Source organism: Erithacus rubecula, assembly GCF_903797595.1.
Source record: "Erithacus rubecula genome assembly, chromosome: 6".
Taxonomy (NCBI): domain Eukaryota; kingdom Metazoa; phylum Chordata; class Aves; order Passeriformes; family Muscicapidae; genus Erithacus; species Erithacus rubecula.
In genome coordinates, this window is record NC_136688.1 from 34,732,013 (window position 1) to 34,750,675 (window position 18,663).

General features: G+C 39.8%; 1 protein-coding gene across 4 annotated transcripts in view; it reads left to right on the plus strand.

Annotated features, from left to right (window-relative positions):
- The first annotated feature begins 1,859 nt into the window (after positions 1–1,859).
- NUBPL (NUBP iron-sulfur cluster assembly factor, mitochondrial) overlaps positions 1,860–18,663 on the plus strand; it is a 79,464-nt gene continuing 62,660 nt past the window's right edge. For 2 of the 4 annotated variants that reach the window (XM_079309067.1, XM_079309068.1), the window contains exon 1: positions 7,642–7,679. Coding sequence is in view for 1 of the 4 variants with exons in the window: in XM_079309065.1 (XP_079165191.1) it covers positions 1,917–2,057; positions 2,817–2,964; positions 7,645–7,679 (324 nt within the window). In the remaining 3 variants the exon portion in view is untranslated. Of the gene's footprint in view, positions 2,058–2,816; positions 2,965–7,641; positions 7,680–18,663 lie in introns of those variants that run through there. The other 2 variants (XM_079309065.1, XM_079309066.1) reach the window with 2 other exon arrangements.

Below are 18,663 nucleotides of genomic sequence, written 5' to 3' on the forward strand. Positions count from 1 at the left end.
TGCTGAGATTGCCTGTAGTTTCCATCAAGACTCAAGTGAAAATTTTACTAATTTTTGGTTGCATTTTTCTAGACTCATATGGAGTGACACATATCTCGAGTGTGTGCCTACCTGTGATCCTGCAGTACTGATTCCACTGATGTGACATGCACAGGATCTTGCTCTTCAACACTGCCTCCAACTGCTCGAGGTAGGAAAAACAATCATGCAAGGATCCTGCAATGCAAAAGATAACAGTTTCCAGAGGCAGTGAAAAAAATCCCTGGAGGCATATCTATATCACAGTTTCAAACGAAGACCTTTGTTAGTTTTCAGTATTCTTTTTCAGTTTGGTTTGGCAGTAAATTATTGGGAAATTATTTGTCCTCTTCAGGTGTCTGTGGACATGCAGAATATAGGTGTCTGTAGATAAGCAAAAATTGCTTATGGGGTACATCAAAAATGTAGGTTGAATGAGGATCACTTTAAGGATAGGAAGAAAAAAACTTTCAGGATTCTAATTTATGTGTTGCAGCTGAGCACTGGAACATGCCTTTGGAAATGGTGGAGTATAGCAAAATGTTTGATTAGAGCTTTTAATAATATAATTTAAAAAGCAATATTTAAAATGATGAAAATTCTACTCACTGTGAAAGAGAGGAAATGTTTATCATAGTAACACTTTAAACTGATGTAAAATCCTCCGATCCATTACATATTACAACAGATACCAACAAAAGACACTGTCTACACTGTATTTTTTATTTGCAAACTAATGACCTGAAAGTGCTAAATCTGAATTATTTCTATATTAACACTTAGTTGAATAAGGACTATTCATGGAATTTTAAGAGCAAATCATGTCAAACCAATCTAATTTCCTTCCACAAGGTGGTTACAAGGTTTGTAGGTAGGAGAGAGGCAGATGATGTGTGTCTTAAAGCTTAAAGCAAATCTCATAGGACATAAGGAACAGAAATGGGTTTTGATGAACTTTTGCTGAAGGTAAACTGGATGGGGCAATGGGCAGAAACTGATGCACAGCAAGCTCCACCTGAATGTGTGGAATAATTTCTTTACTGTGCAGGTGACTGAGCACTGGAACAGATTGCACAGAGAGGCTGTGGAGTCTCCCCTCACTGGGAATATTTCAGAACCGTCTGGATGCAATTTTGTGCCATGTGCTCTAGAATGACGCTATTTGAGCAGGGAAGGTGGACCAGATGATCCACCGCTGGTGGCCTTCCAACTTCACTAATTCTGTGATTCTGTGCTTCAGTAATACTGAAAAAACCCACCCAACCAAAAAATCCAAATAAGCAAAAAAACCCCAAACACCCCAAAGCCCCACCAAACAGGCGGCATCTGACAAGGCTACAAGTCCCTTTGTTCTTTCAGGTAGTGGTCCAAAGGAGGAAATGGGATATAGTTAGTGTATTTGTAGAGGACAGAAACCAAGACAGGACCGAGCTCTCGCCCAACCATTTTGCGGGCCGAGATGAGAATTCAGAAGGCACCGACGAGCCCAAGGAGCACTGCGGAGAGCGCCAGCACGAGCTCTGCGGGGACAATTACAGCATAATGAGCAATGAGCCCGAGGCAGTTTGCAATGCTGCAAACTTGGTGGCGATGCAAAACTCGGTGCTGATGCTTGGTCCATTTCCTCACAGACAGCAGCACGAATCTCTTTTCCGTGCTGTCACTTCCCAGCGCCACCGCCCGGCGGGAGGGCGGGGATCGCTTCCCGCAGCTCCGGCGCCGCGGCCCCTCTGGGCGCCACACGCTGAGCTCCGGCAGGCTGCGCTGTGCCCGGGGCTGCCGGGCCCACCCAGCGCCAGCTCCGCGGCGGGCAGCGGGCGGGCGGGCGGAGCGGCGCGGGGGGCGGGCCGAGGCGCTGCCGCACGGCGCCATCGCAGCGCGCCGGGCCGGCCGCGGGCATGGGAGGTGCTGCGTGGCGCTGGGCGCTGCGCGCCGCCCGCCTCCTGCCCGGCTCCGGCGGCGGGAGAGCTCCGGCGGCGCGGCGGGGCGGCCCGGGCTGCGCGCCCGCCGCTTGCAGCGCTCCGTGCGCCGGCTCCGCGGTGAGTGAGGCGGGAGCGGAACGGGGAGGGCGAGCTCCGGGCTGGGCTGTCCCTGTGCTCGCGGGGTGCCGTGGGGGCGGCAGGCGGGGCGGTCTGTCCGTCCGCCGGTGCCCTGGCGGCCGTGACTGCGGCGGCCGGTTCATCATCCCCTGCGGGAGGGGATGCAGGCGTTGGCGCCGGGGCAGCGGCCGGCCGGGAGAGGGAGATGGGTGGGCTGTGCCCGCTTTTTACCCGGGCTCGCGTGAGCAGCGCCGGTGTGCCAGGCGGGAGCAGGCGGGGCGCTGCCTGCCGGGATGCTCGGCTGTTCTCCGTCCGTGCAGCCGTGGGCCGCGTGTGGCTGTGGCGCGGCAGGAGCAGCGGAGCGGGGCGCGCTCCCGCACCGCGCGGTGCCTGGGCACGGCTCGGGGCACGGACAGCGCTCGGACAGCCCTGCCCGGCAGCGCCTCGCCTTCCTGCCCCTTCGCTGCTGCCGGATTCATTCGGAAACAACTGGAGCGGAAGGACCGCCAAGTTAGTCTGTTTCATAAAGCTTCCGACTTTTAAGCAGTGTTTTGGTTTATTTCACAACAGTTCTTTTTCTTTGACTGTTAAGATCAATCATATGAGGCAGACTCCCTTTGGGAGAGCCCCTGTGCAGAATGCTTTTCTGGACAAGTAGTGAGAATCTCTCAGTGTGCAGGTAGGTTTCCTCCTGTCCGCTCTCTCTGTTAAAACTGCAGGTTGGTGTGCTTGCATTCACTTGCTTTTTGGTCTTGTTAGTCCTCAAGCTCTGGGGACGAGGCTCTGAGGGACAAACGTGCTCGGATCCTGTCACGAGGGCTGCCGAAGCAGAAGCCCATAGAAGGAGTTAAGCAGGTGGTGGTTGTGGCTTCTGGAAAAGGGGGAGTTGGAAAATCGACAACAGCAGGTAAGATTTATTCATTTTTATTTTCATTTTTTTTCCATAACTTCATTTTCACATTTTGTAGTATTTTGTATGGAATATTTAGGTACTTGTGTCATTACCCTGTAATTGGGTTCCATAATGCTTCCCTGAATCTCTGTCAAGTCTCATTTCAGTCATTGAGAATCTACTTGGATACAGAAATCTTGCCTTTACCTTAGGTGTGAATTGAGCTTTGAAATTGTATCTTTGTCCTGAGACAGTGGGACATCTTAAGAGATGGTGTAGGCTGAGGTGAAGGGGATCATACATATGCTAATGCAGTGACACTGTTCTTCCTTCCCTGGCCACTTAGATGTGCTTGTACAGTGCCTTTCTGTAGAGGATACTAATATTTAGAAAGTTTCAAGATCAGGACTCTGTTCAGTTTTCTCAACTACTTATGTAGATGTTCTATCAAGAGAAAGGGAGACAGTACTTATAAACCATGTAATTGATCAGAGCCTTGTGAAGCACCTTGAACTTTTCTCTCAACACCACCATTAGGTTTTGAATTGATTTTTCTGTAATTTTTTCTCTTCCACCTGTTCTTAGTAATATGGGTTACCAGTACTGCAGAAATTGACTTGAACTTAAGTAAATGTCAGAATGGAAAAATAATGGTGCCAGAAAATATGGTGTCCTTCTTAGAGTGGTGGTGGATGAGGAAAGAGTCACTGGTGTCATGGACCTGGACTTATGCAAAGCGTTTGGCACTGTCCTGCATGGCATCCTTGTTTCTGAACTGGAGAGACTGGGAGTTGATGGATGGACCACTGGTGGATTAGGGATTAGCTGGGTGGCTGCATTGTGTCCGGGTCTGTGTCCCCCAGCATGAGAAAAGCCTGTGAGAGTGTGTCCAGCAATATGATCAGAGGGCTGGAGCACCTCTGCTCTGAAGACACTGAAAGTAAACTTATTTGAAAAGATCTCTGTAAAGAGTTAGAAATTAGTTTAAAGATCTCAGCATCTAGACCAGAGAAGAACCATGCTTTAGTTGAAGGATATCTGTTCATTTCCTGTGCTGTGAATAACATGGATACATCTCTTAATGTATAATTTTGGGGTTTGTATTTCAGCCATGCTTGAAATGGACTAATAGTCTAATAATTTCTAGAACAGACTGACATATCTGTACTAAAAGTAACTGTTCTTTAAAAATAACAATTTTTTCTATTTGTCTATTGTCTATAATATACATAGGATACACCTACCTGTACAAAGACATGCAAAACAATTAAAACTTGTGTTTCTTAACCATCAAAAGGTATATCATTGTAATACATAGACTGGTTGTTGCAGGTTACTAAAAATACCAAATACCTGTTCATCAATTTACAATTTACAAAATGAATATAATTTGATGAGTAAATGCAGATTTTCTCTTCATATCTGCAAACAAATATCTGAATTTAAGTTCTTGTAACTGGCATCTGTGTTCAGTTTCTACATAAAATATAGCACTTGTATAAATAATGTTTAAAGCTGTGATTTCTTTCCTATGCATTTAAAAATAAAATTCAGGGTTCAACAAGCATTAAATAAGAGTAAGGAGACTAGTAAGCACCTCTATTTCCTAAAGCACCACAGAAAATATAATCAGTCTTGTGTGCATATCAGAAGGCCTGTCAGGGCCTTTTTTTTTTTTTTTTTTTTTTTCTTCAGTATAGTTGAGTTTCAGTTGCTCTGGATCTCCATTTCTGGAAAAGAGCATTTGCGTTCTGGTCAAGTTTGTCAGGGTCATTCCCTAACTTGTTGAATAACTCATTCTGTTTATTGCATGTGGCTTTCTTGTTGTAGTATCTGTTGCTTCCAGTGCCTTTTGGTCTTCTGAAATCAGTGTAGTCAAATGGTTAGAAGAAATTATGTTACTGAAACAATGTTTTTCAATGCATGTTTAAATACTTTGACTTTTTTGTTGTTGTTTCTGTTTGTCTAATATGTTACTTTGTTTGCTGTGTTCCCTGTCACTTTCCTATCAAGTTTCTGTCTTTTAATGGCATTCTTCTATATTTACCACACCTGTCCAAAATCTAGGGGGTTTTGTTTGTGTTTTTTGTTGTTTTTAATTCTTGCTAATCTGTTTCCTTTTTACACTTCCCTAATGATGAGACTACTGAAGAAAGTTAATCCTGACATGAAGTCAAAAAGCAGTCTTGCAAAATGGGAAATTTTTCATTTGTTGGAAGTCAGTCTAATTATCAGCTGTGGAAATAGAAAAAAATTCAAGGCTGGTGCTCTTGCTCACATTCTGCTAATCCTGATATTTGAGGAGAATGCAAAAACTGACTACATGGACCTTTAGACATTTTTAACAAAGACTAAGAGACTGTGATTTCTTTCATTATTGTTCAGGGAAGCTGATATGTTTGACCATGTCTTGACTATATCTCAATCATATTAACTGCATTTTAACTTTTTTTCCCTCTTGCATACTTTTATTCTGCATATAGGATGTACTATTACTGAAACTTCTTTGAGAGCCTTCTTTATATGCTAAAATATTCTCATGAACTCTATTTCTAAATGGCCATTACATTGAGATGCAGATATTGAATGTTTCCCTCCAAAGTTCATCTAAATTATCCATAGGTATTTTATTGATGGTATGTATTAACCATGTCAGATACAGACACACAGCTGGCTCTTAACTTGTCTGATTTTGGACCAAGAAGTTTTATTGTTAGGTGAGTGTTCAGGGGAGTTCAGCTGTGCTGTTTGTTCCTGGCACTAGTTTGGATTTGGAAGTTAGAAAGTTGGAAGTCAAAAACTAAAAAATCTTCCCAGACTTGTACTGATTTCAAGAGGATTAGAGTCATAGAATTACAGATTATGCTGAGTTGGAAGGGACCCACAAGGATCATCAAGCCCCACTCCTGGCCCTGCACAGGAGCATCCCCAAGAGTCACATCATGTGCCTGAGAGCATTGTCCAAAAGCTTCATAAACTCTGTCAGGGTGGTGCTGTGACCCCCACTGCTCTGAGTGAGGAACCTTTTCCTATATCCAGCCTTTCTCCTGACTTGGCTTCATGCCATTGAAGCTGTGTCAGGGGAGGTTTAGTTTGGATGAGACTAACTAGAGGTTTAGGTTGGATTAGAGGAACTCTCATCTCCCTGTGCATCATTCCTTATACTGGTTGGCAGGCTTAGCATGTGTGGAGAGACCTTAGTGGCTTTTCCTGGAGCCTGCTGTGAAGTTGTGTAGAATCTCTGGCATGTGTTGCTTTGATGTCCTGCATTCCTGGTTATGGGAACTTAATTAGGGCTGGTATGAATGTTCAGGCTCAGGTTAGATCCTATTCTGCATGTTTATGCCCTCTTGGAATTGACAGTAGCCCAAAACCCAGGGAATGCAAGATTCAGCTGGGGTTCAAAATGAAGTGTTCAGTTAGATATCCAGCTCAAAACCTTATATTTACATGCTATGTTGTTTACACTGTCTCCCTTATTTCCCTACAGTAGTCAAATATCACTTATTGAAGAAGCATTGTGGATCATACTTTAATTTTCACACATGAAAGCTGTTTAAGGTGATAGAAGTGATTTTAAGAAAGTCCTTGTCTCCCTTCTTCAGGTTTCAGATGGTGAATTTTCCTCTGATTCAGGGAATGTTTAAATATCAAATTGAAGAATAAAATCTATGCCCTTTGTTAGTGTAGGAGGAAGGAGGCTGTATCTCTCTGAGAAAGCTGTACAGTTGTCCTTGTTAACCCCCAACTGTTTGTTTGAAGGAATTTAGCTTTCTTGGTGTTAAGTTCTTCAAGACATGAATCTAGCTCCCCAGCTTCTTCTCAGAACTTTTGTATTCTTCCAGCAGAACAAGACTGATTGTAGCTTGCCTTTTTTCAAAGAGTGACATACAGCAACATGTAAAGGGAACAAAAGATGTTACACAAGAAAGGGTTGTGTGTGTTGGATTTTTATTGTGTTTTTTCTCTTCTAAAACATGTAACTTTTTGGATTATAAAAATTAATATTTGTTTATACCAAAACTTCTAAGAGGTGTCCTAATGTAACTGAAGCTAGTGAGCCATTAAAGATACCATTTGCACATGCAATTTATTTATGAGTGTTAAGTACTGATGGAAATGTAAAAGCATTAAATCAAGTGAAATGCACCTTCTTTGAGAAAACACCTCTATTCAATATATCACAAGAAATCAAAAAAGGGGATACAATCATCTTTTTGGCCACTTGGTTTAATAGTTTATGCCAATGATTACTTAATTTATAGTTTTATGAATGAACCTTGGAGAGTGTGGTGAAGGTTACTGATGGTAGGGTTCATTTAGTTTTACAGTATGGTGCCCACTTTCAAAAGCGGGTAATTCCAAAAGTTTTTCTTAATGTTATTCTTTGGCAAAATACTGAGACTGTATTTTTATTTTGCAGTGTAGAAACTGAAAGTCTGCAGGTTTTTGCAGATAAACTTGAGTTTGTTTGCTGGTTGGAAAACACAGAACTGAAATGTAGGTGCTGCTGCCACCTAAACTGCAAATGTTGTAAAGATGCAAGGAACTGAGAACTGAGATGATGATGGAATTATTAAATAAGTGTGATGTATTTATATTTTCTGTTGTTAGCAGTAATAACATTCTCAATATTTAGAAATTAAGTTTTCCTGCATTTAATCTTTCTGATTTTCCTCTTCTTCTTTCTTACAGTAAATATAGCCCTCGCCCTAGCAGCAAATGATTTGGTAGGTGAGCATTTAATTACCAGCTTTAATGTGAAATGTGTGTCATAAATAAAACAGTTACTGCTGTGGGCAGTCACATACATTTAATGTCATTCATGTTTTTATTTAGTTAATTTCTAATTGTTTTTGATGGGCTTTTGCATTTCTGTCAGTTTGTTTATATTTTATCAATACCATAACTGAGTAGATCTCATCCTTCTTCTGTGTTGGGCTCTGTCCTTTCCCTGGAGTGTTGCTGAATTGAACTGCAATTCTGAAAGGGTGTGTAGATATCATAGAGAATGCTTCTGCAGGTTGGAGACAATAAATAATTAAATTCTGTCACTTCAGAACACTGGCTTGAATAAAATAGGAGTTAGTGCTGAATAATGTCCAAAACTAGTGTCTACAGATTTACTGTTTCTGGAGAATTTATATATAAAAATACTTTATGAACAGCTAAGGCAAAAAAACGCTCAAAAACTATGTATCTTCCCTAAAGCTTGGAAATAGAATTTTTTGAGTGATTTCCCAGTTTGGTATTACTAAAATTGTTGCCTGGACTATAAATAGATGGTGGGAACCATTCAAGAATAAAAACCACAGGTGTTTATTATGTCCACCTGCTGCTGTAGACTGGGGGTAGTTGCATTGTGCACATTATTGCCACACACATAAACTCAGAAGCAAGCCTCCTTTGGCATGGGAGGGTGTATAATGCAGGCTTTGTACTCATAAAACATTAAATACAAAGTATCCTCACCTGCTTTAATCAGGCAAATACAGCATCTTCGTGTTCTTGTAAAAGACAAAACAAAAACCAGCAGGTACAAAGAGGGAGGGCTACATGCAATCTGCAAACTCCCTAGAGAAATTTTGTAAAAGATTTAAAAATATTTCCATAAACTCACTCACACTTAATAAGAAGAGTGTTTAAAGCTGTTATATGAAATATGTACTATTTGTGATGGCATCTGATCTTATTATTTCATAGTCTTTAATTCTGTGTTTTAAATAGGCTGTTGGAATAATTGGATCTCAAAGAAAAATCTGTCATCTTGAAAAGCAAAACTGCTTAAATGGTTCCTTCTGATCAGCTTTAAAACATGGCATTTGCTCTAATACTTTTGCAAAACAAATACCAGTCTGCAATGTGATCTGGGTTGTGGGATGGTCATTGAGTAGCTCCATGGAAACCATGTTAACCAATTGCACATGACTTTCTGTACTGCCTTTTAAGATGGTGTCTGATACTTTTCAAACATGCAGTTTTATGCTTTAAAAAAATTATATTTAGATAAAATATCTCGTAGTAATTTTGACATACACAAGTTTTGGGATTATGCCCTTTATTAGGAGTTTTGATGTTAGAATTATTGGTGGTGTGTGAAGTTGGAGGCCACCATCTGGTGGATGTTAATCAATGGACAACAGCTGAAACTGATGAAATAGCTGTGAATTGTGTGAACTGGTGGTCACAGGTTATCAGGCTGTTACTGTGGTGAAATTGTGTATTGATGTAATTACAAGTTAGAAAGTATGAAATTAAGGTGGGTTAAATAAACAGCTGTTTTGTTTGTTCATGCATTAATAGATTTTTTTCTTCTGTGGTTTATTTTCCTTAAGATAATGATGGCATGCATCATGTTTATGTTGAACTTTTGAGCTTGAAGTTGGTGGTTTGTGTAATTTGTTTAATCACATTGATTTCAGTTCATTAATTTTGTGAGATAAGGTTTTGAAATTAGAATCTCTGAGACCTTCTTCCAGACTGTCCAGTGCTCTGAATTCTAGAAATCATTGTAATTTTTGATTTTGTAATGGTGAATGAAGTAAATAAGGAGGTTGTTTTTCTGAGTCCATTGGTGCCTCCTGCTGTATTTTATAGTGCATTTCTTTGTCCTCACAGTCCTCAGGAATGCAGCAATAGTTGCCTGTATTTTACATCTAGTAACTACTGGTTATGCCTCACCTTGCCATGGTTTTTGTTACCTTCATTGCTATTGTAAGTTCATCTCTTTCAGAAGAAGCAGTAATGATTGTTAGTAGACCAGCACTTCAGGGGGGCCCTGCTACTTCATTAACAGTCCTTATGTCTCTTATAAACAAAAGACAAATTTGTAGAAATTCATCTTGAACTTGGTGTACTGCTTAAAAGAGGAAAGAAAGGACTTGTGGAGGAAAATAGGTCACCATGACCATAAAGGTCTGTTCTTCCTTCATTAGTCTGTGTTACAAGTTCTATGCTTGTGACTGGTGTTCTTTTTCTAAGATAAAACAGGTTGCAGACTATTGAAAATAATTGTTTTCTGGTGAGTGAGATCTGTGAAAGATGCTGTCCTCTCAGAGGAGATTGGATTAGAGTAGATTCTTGCTGCTTGCAGTAACAGCTGTGACGTTGTTTGCTGTATCACAAGTTAGAAGATTAACAGTCAAAATGCAAAGGCTTTTTTGTACTCTTGATAAAAGAAAACATCCTTCTGTCTTTTAAAATCTACATTCTGTAGTGAAAAAACAAAACACAAACCTCACTGTCTCAATTGAAATATGTATTTTAAATTTTTTCTTTAACATGGAAGCTTTTTCAGTTATTGTAGTGATGGTCTGAAATACTAAGGCATCAAGAGAGCCTTGGACATTGTCATGGTCACACAGTGTTGTTGGCAGAGCTGGGATTAGAACTTTAGAGTTCAAAGTCTTGCATGCTGGTGCTCAGTCTGCTTTGCATATTTTTACCTCATGGTTACTGAGTAAATAATTCAAGACAGAAGTTCATTTAGATGCTTAGATACCATGTCCAAGACAGAGTAGGGGTTTTTTTCCCTCTTTTTGTTGGTTGGTTGGTTTTGTTTTTTGATTCAGAGCCAGGGAGGACAAGCAGGGCAGCCTCTTATTCCTTCCTAGAATATTAGTTTTTTTGGTACCTGTCGTAGATGGATTAGTTAAGAAATATATAAACTCTTGGGTCTGTGACAAGGCCTATCAATTTATACAGTGTTCTTTTTGTGTTAAGAAATAACTTAAAGTTTTACCCTTGTGTCCTATTGTTAATTGCATGCTTAGTTTGACAGCTGATTCTTTTCATTCTTTTGATGTACCAGCAGTCAGTTGTGCTCCCCTAGGAGCCCTTGGGAAGAATTTTTGGATTTTGTGCCAGGACAATTCATATTCAGACTAGAATGACTATTTATGAAAGCTGCCTGGCCAGAGACAATTTATTATAGTAGAAACAAGTTGAATTAATAGATGGCAGCAATAATAGGGTAGGGATTGCTTGTTTATGAACAGAGTATTTTAGTGAGCAAACACCAGCTGTGCATGACTAAGGATGGCACAAATCCAGTTGGGAGGCTGCATGCTTGTGCTGTCACTGTGAGGCAAGCTCCCCAGTCAGATTTCCTTTGGCTCGCCTTTTCCTTCGGGAAGATTTACATTTGCACTATACGATGAAATGGTTTTTTTGTGCTGTAAAGGACAGAGGAGCAAGAAGTAAAACCATATGGACCGAGTTAGCATGTCCGCATAAGCAAGTGGCTTCTGCCTGCAGTACTGGGGGCACGTGGGGAAGGGCAGCAGTTTTCCGTATTCCAGCGTAGCCTTGTGCCAGGGGGTGACTGGGTCGTGCAGGACCAGGACGTGAAATGCTCGGAGGGTGATTTTGATGGGGGGCAGCGGATTTCCCGGTTCTCCCGAGCCGGCCCGCGGTGGCTGCGCAAGGCCCGGCAGGGGGCGCGCGGGCCGCGGGCGCTGAGGGCGGGGAGAGCCCGCTCATCGCCCGGGGTGTCCCGGAGCGTCCCGGAGCGGGGAGAGCCCGCTCATCGCCCGGGGTGTCCCGGAGCGGGGAGAGCCCGCTCATCGCCCGGGGTGTCCCGGAGCGTCCCGGAGCGGGGAGAGCCCGCTCATCGCCCGGGGTGTCCCGGAGTGTCCCGGAGCGGGGAGAGCCCGCTCATCGCCCGGGGTGTCCCGGGGTGTCCCGGAGCGGGGAGAGCCCGCTCATCGCCCGGGGTGTCCCGGAGCGGGGAGAGCCCGCTCATCGCCCGGGGTGTCCCGGAGCGTCCCGGAGCGGGGAGAGCCCGCTCATCGCCCGGGGTGTCCCGGAGCGGGGAGGGTCCGCTCATCGCCCGGGGTGTCCCGGAGCGTCCCGGAGCGGGGAGAGCCCGCTCATCGCCCGGGGTGTCCCGGAGCGTCCCGGAGCGGGGAGAGCCCGCTCATCGCCCGGAGCGTCCCGAGTGTCCCGGAGCACCGCGCCCGCATGGCCGAGCCATGGAGGCGTAGGCGGCGAGGCATGGCTGGTGCTGTGCGCTCAGTATCTGCAGAGCGGTGGTGCAGATAGCAGCCGACCTTCCGTGTGAACTCACTGCTGTGCTAATACAGTTCATTTTAATGTCTTCAAACTGTATATTTAATCAAAACTCACACAGTTTGAAACTACTCAAAAGCCACCCCTGCTTACTTTATTACTCTTTTTACATTCTAGCTTTTTAATTATTATTATTTTTAAAATATTTGGCTTGTGTAATTAAACCATTTGTCCATAGGATAGTATCTGCTGCCTTCATAGGTGATTTTACAATGCATATACATTTCTTGCTGCTAAGGAAAACATTCTATGTAGGAAACCCAATAAATCTAGAAGAATTTAGACAATAATGGGATTATTCACTGAGCAATCATAGCACGAAGGCAAGTTTTGACTTGTTTTGGCCTCTTCCTATGCAGCTTTTCTAGTTGTATGCGTTTGATTTCTAGGTATCTTTAACTCTGTTGCATACTGTTAGAAGAATAAGAAGACTTAAATCATTGTACCTAAGGTCTTCACATTTGTTTTTTAATACTGAAAAGTTTCAGTGAAGCTGGAGATGCCAGTTATGATTGACTTGTTTTATTTGGAATGATAGATTAGCTTCTAGATCAGTTGAAAAAAAATGAGATAATAAAACTTTAAAAAATTAACTGTTTTTCAAAGAAAAATGAACAAAAATGTATTTTAGCATAGACCTCCTAAAATGTATTACTTAAATCAGATAACTATGTGCTTAATTTGAAGAAAATTTTCTCTTTGTTTTGTTTGTTTTGAAGTTAAATATCCTTAGTCTGTATCCTTAATCTTATAGTCATTGAAAATCCAGTGCAGATACCAGAGAGACTGATGTGAAAGGTGGACCCTTTTTTATAATAATTTGACATGCTATGAAAGTGGAGAAGTACCTTGTAGAGATGTGGTAATGCTGGGAATTCTGTTTTGATAATCTATTTTTCAAATTGTTCTGTATTGAATTTTTTTTTTTTCAGCAGGATGGATAATGTGCAGAAAGGCCAAACAAGGTTGAATTACTGGTACACAAGTGTTAAGAACATTGAGTAGGAGCTACTGCAGGCTGGAAAAGAAGTGCTGGAGAAATCCTGTGGCTGGCAGAAAATTGGAAATGCTTCACATATGGAAAAGGGCTTTTAAACCAGGAGCAGACTGAGAGTTTGAAGCAAGTTTGCATTTCTAGGATGTGAAGAAACTGCAATGGTACATTTTGGCTTTAATCCAATTTACAACTAGGCACTTAAACAGTCTGCAGCTGAAAGAGTTAGAGAATTAAGGATTAAAAGATGGCTATTCATTGTGTCAGTATGTCAAATGAGGAATCCATAGCCTGTCCTGATTTTGAAGTTCCCTTTTGTCCTATGTGTTGCTGCTTGCACTTTGGGATTAGCTCTAAGTCTATAATGACATTAAAAGGGTAAATTGAGAGTCCTGGTGGTGGATTAAGAGTACCAGCTTTAAAGTAACTGGCACCTTCACTTAGCAAAGCTGGAATTTCTGTCTTTGGAATGGACTGCAACTGCTGAATATTGGGAGCATTTCTAGTGTAGGAAATTCTTCACTGCATAGAACAATAACAGCTCATTAACCTGTGCCTTTATCCCTCCTAGGCTAAACACCAGGGAACTCTGGTGGATGGCAGAGTTTACTTCAAAGTAAAATAATATCTAGTAGCATCCAGTGGGAATACATATGCCCTACCAAGTATGGAGAAAGTCTCAGAAAAAATGAGCAAAAATGAAATTAGTGCTGTCAAAGAGTCTCTAGATGTTTAGCAGTAACATAGGCTATGTTGATTAACAGCTATTTATAGAAGCTTTTTGTGAACTCTTCTTTTTATTTTTCTTTTTTTCTCTCTGTTGGTGTGAAGTCTTTAATCAGGTCTGTTCCTCAGTAAAGCATTTGACTACTTGGAAATAACTGGTATCACCAGATTCTCTATTGCACGCAGAATTGTGAGGAGGAGTCCTTTGTGATATGTGAATGAAACTGATTGCATTTGTTTGGAAATTTGTTACTGGAAAATATAATTTATTTCATAGTTAATACTCCCTGAAAAACAGAAAAGGGAACCTACATAAAGAAAGTGTATGGAGGGGCAAAACCATTCTTAAGGATCTGCTCAAAGAGCTGAAAGGGGGAAAGATATAGATCATTTTGTTATTAGCATTAATTTATTCTGCCTGAACAAGGATTATGTACAGTAACATTTGCCTGCCTAAGAGAACAAAGTAGTAGCAATTGAATACTTTCTAATCTGCATAAGGAAAAGGAGGCAAAATTTATTGGATTTTTTTTTTATATGACCTCTGTCAGGACTTTGGCCTTCAACAACTTTTAGTTTTTTCCCCGAGAAGAGTTACAACTAAGTTAAGAGCTTGAAAATCATTAGTTTAGAATAGTGCTTTCTTCCAAATCTCTTCTTACTCACAAGACAGTGGCTAGGTTCAAGGACTAAGCTGAAACCTAATTATGTAGAGAGCCTTGCTAGAGAAGGTAAAGGAAAATATCTTTTTAGTGAGGTTATCTGTGCTTGTAATTTGTTTGTTTTGCTGCACAAAATGAAGCTGTAGAATTCTCAACTCTCAGGGGTATGTGCAAGAATATCTCCTTTGTCTATTGATGTAGCATTTAGTTTTCTTGTAAATATAGAATCTGTAGCTGATGACTGTGAAAACTGTCTTTGTGTAGGTGAGAGAAGTTTCTAAATTAGAATAGAAACTTCGTTGTATTTTTAATGGGTTGAAAGTTGCAGTGATTATGTAACTTATAGTACCTCATGAAGAATGTTTGTCAGAAATCTTTAGAGAGGTCTGATGGGCAAAGTAAAATTTTGCTGAGAAGATTAATGACAGTGAAGTAGAAAATTACTTAGTCAATGATGTAAAAGTAGATGAAGAGAACTGTTAGTATTCTTTATTCTGTAAAATTTTCATGTTCTTGAGGTCACCAGTGGTCAGATGAGGCCATGACAGTTACCAGTACTGCAAAGCTAGGAAATCCTAGCAGTAGTTAGCCTGTGCTAGAGACTGTTTACCTATGATGAGGGAACCTTAAAAGCATTGATAAGAAGGTAAATGTGAACATTTGTGAGTTTTAAAGTATAGCTTTTGCTGACATGAGAATACTTCTGTATTTTCATGTCCTGACATTAGGTTTATTTCTAATTTCGTGGTTTCTGCCTGATGGAATTTTGATAAGGATCTTTTACTGCATGAAGAGGTCAATGATACCCATGTGTTTGTATATTTTTTCAGAGTCACTTCCAGTGATGTGATTAAACCATATGGGAATGGTTACGTTGTCACTTACTGCAGAACTTGTAGTAAGGCAACCAAAAAATAACGTTTCTAGAAAATACTTTCCAAGTGTAGTAACATGAAGATTGATTCAAACTTTCTTTAACAGCTGGGCAGATGAAAGGAAAAGGACAAATGTTAACTTGAGAACAGCTGTTTTGAACTTGGTTATTGCTATGCCATCTGGAGAGATGGAATGCTGTTTGTTTAATAGCACAGGAGAGAGCTATGTTTATAAGGAGAAAGTAGAGCCATAAGGAGATGGTGGAATTGCATTTTCTGAATCCCTGTCCTGCCAGGGTGCCAGGGGATGCTATAGCAGTGGCATGTGCTGTGCTCTGGAAAACACTTAGTAGCAGGGGGACTTCTGTTTCCTTGGGTGTGCTTTAAGTATTGTGTTTCTGTCTGTGTAATGAGTATTACTTAAGAAAAAAAAAAAGATGCAAAAGATTGGTGTGAGAAGAATATGCATATCAAAGTAATGTCAGAGGACATAAGAGGACTCTTAGATCTTTTTCCCCTCCTCCTTATTTTCTTAAGTTGCTTTTTTGGTCATGCTATTGATTCCCCATTATTTACTCCTTCTGCCCAGATTTTTTTTTTTAATATTTTTTTTTTAAACTTGTGTGATGTTATGTAAGTTTTCTTAGGATTTGTTTTAATACATCAATGCTTTGAAAGATGTGCTGTTTTATGTGAGGTGTGGGTAGTACGGGGAGAGAAAACAATTTATTAAAATTTAATTTATTTTTTTAATTATTGTAACTCGTGCATCTATATTATATTTTACCCAGCATGAGATGTATCTGGTAGTTCTGAATAACAGTTTCATATGGTAGCATCCAGGTGTATGCATATTATTTCTTCTCTGGGGGTTTATAGCATTGTAAATGCTGGAAGAAATGATCTGGACTGTACTGTGCATATCTTACAAAATCCCTTGGTAGCTGCCATAATATTTTTCTGAGATAATTAAACCTTGAGTAAAGGGTTATTGACATTCTAGGGATGTTTACATACTGCAAAAGCAGGGATTGTTGGGAGAAAGAAAACTATAGCTTATTGGGCCAATGCTTTCTGTGTAAGCTGCTGCTTCTAGGCAGTGAGCTCTACTTACCTGACATGTTGAATTGCTTAGTGAAGAAAAACCCCCTGCCTCAGGCTATCTTAAGTGAGGTTCTGTCAGTGATTTAAAGATTTCTGAAAGACCTTTTTCCTGTAATCCTGGAGAAAGCACTGTGCTTACAGGAACACTTGTGCTTTTGTTAACATGAATCATAGAAACTTGAGAATCTGTTAATTATTCTTCTGTTTGAAGACAACTATTTTATTGAGCCATATCCATGAATGAAAATGGTGCATCTCAGAAACAAGCACTTTTCTTACTTCTGAAGAAGTGTATAAGTTTTTTAGAGAAACAGTCAGGTTTATTGCATTATCTTGGTAATTTAAAGTAATAGTTGAACTTGTAAAGTTCTCTAGTTTGCTTTTCTCCAGTGTGGATGTATTTATTCTTTATTTCAGGAAGTTCTGTACACTTAGGTTGGATAATATAGATATAGTAGATGCAGTGCTTCTGACTCTTAGGAATAAGTGACCTGTAGTGGTGACTACCTGATTATGCCCAGGAGGTCATAAAGTCATTCTAGTTAATTTAAGTAATCTTAAATGCTTAGTCACTTTGGGCTGAAAGTGAAACTCTGGTGATTTGTGAGATCACTGAAGTCAGTCAATAGTCACAGTCCTTGCATGAGGGGGATGATTCTCAAAAATTCAGGGGAAGTATGTCATCAGGTTTAAAACACTATGTAGGTTTTTCAGCAAAAAAAACTATTTGCTTTCATTTGGGTAGGAATTAAGTGGAACAGCCTGTAGATGATTTGATGAGTTTGATCAGTTGTCCACACAGATAAAGGGACTGAGTAATGAATCTTTCTAATCTGTTAAAATATGCGTTTTGTACAACAATAAGGAAGCTCTAGTAGTGTTTTCCACATCTTTAAAGTCTATCATAAAGATGTGTCTTTTCAATGTATTTGAAATTGCAGCTTTCAACAATAGGCAAGGAGAAGAATTTGTTACAGTAACTCCTGAACTTTTGTCTAATAATTTTCACAAGACATTATAAACAAAAAGTGTTAAAAAAATCTAAATTACATAATCCATATAATTATATATTCTTTGCTCTGTTTTGCTAATGAAAAGTATATAGAATAACTGAATCCAAATTTGATTGATTTTTGCAGTAAAAACTTATTTTTCAAAGTACACAGTAGAGCAAATATAATGCTTCTTTTTTTTACCTATCTTTCTATCTTTCCCATCAAAACTGTGATAACAAAAAGTTTTAATATAAGATACAAAATTAGAAAAACATCATCCAAAAATGAAGTACACACTTGGAAACACTGACAGTGGAAGTCTGATATGGCATTGTTGGAAAAGCTCCTCTTGCTGCTTTAACCTTTCAGACAAGTTCTTAAACATACTTGTTTGCAATTTTGTAAAATGTTGAATACGGTTAGCTTTCTATATTAGAGAAACTTGACATTCAGCACTTTAAAGGGCTTGCTCTTTACTACTTAATTTGCAGAACTTGGTAATTGGTACTGTCTTTCCATCTGTAGGAAAAATAGTTTAATTTCCATAAAGTATGTATGTGTATCTCTTGAAAAAATAATATAGAAAGGAGTTTTGTAAGTCTAGACTACATAGTTGAAATATATTTTTTTAAAGTTTATTGCCTAATGTACCATATGTAGTTGAATAAACACATTTTTAGCATACTTTTGTGTAAATGTATTTGATTAAAATGTTATGCCCGCTTAATTAGCTTCAAAGACTTGCATTTCAGTAACTTCAAAATGTCTGCAAAAGTCTACTCTGGCCACTTAAATGGAAGATAAAAATATGTTTTTTGTCTTTCACATTCTTTGTAATCACTAGTATGATTTAAATTGCATTCATTTGCATATACTTACAAACCTCCTGTTTTGTTTTGCCTTTTTTTTTTTTGTGTTTGTGGTTTTTTCTTTTTTTTTTTTTTTTTTGTTGTGAGTTATTTTTGTGTTTTTTAACAGTAAAATTTGCTATCTTGTTTGAAAAGTTAAGATGCAGGTTCTGTATAAAAGTACACAGAGTAGAGAGAATGTTGCTTAAATATAAAGTCTGTGATCTACACTGTAGTGAGAAACTGTACAAGTGAGGATTCTCTTTATGGAGAATCCATAAAAGTTGTAAAGGCAACTCACCCAACCTGTAGACATTGTTATATTTCATTCTTAAATTGCTATTTAGAGAGAAGGGAAACAGTGACAACTGATGTGTCAAATCAATGTCTTACTTTTTTTTCCTTAAATAGTACTGAATTTTGTTCAGCTAATAATACAGA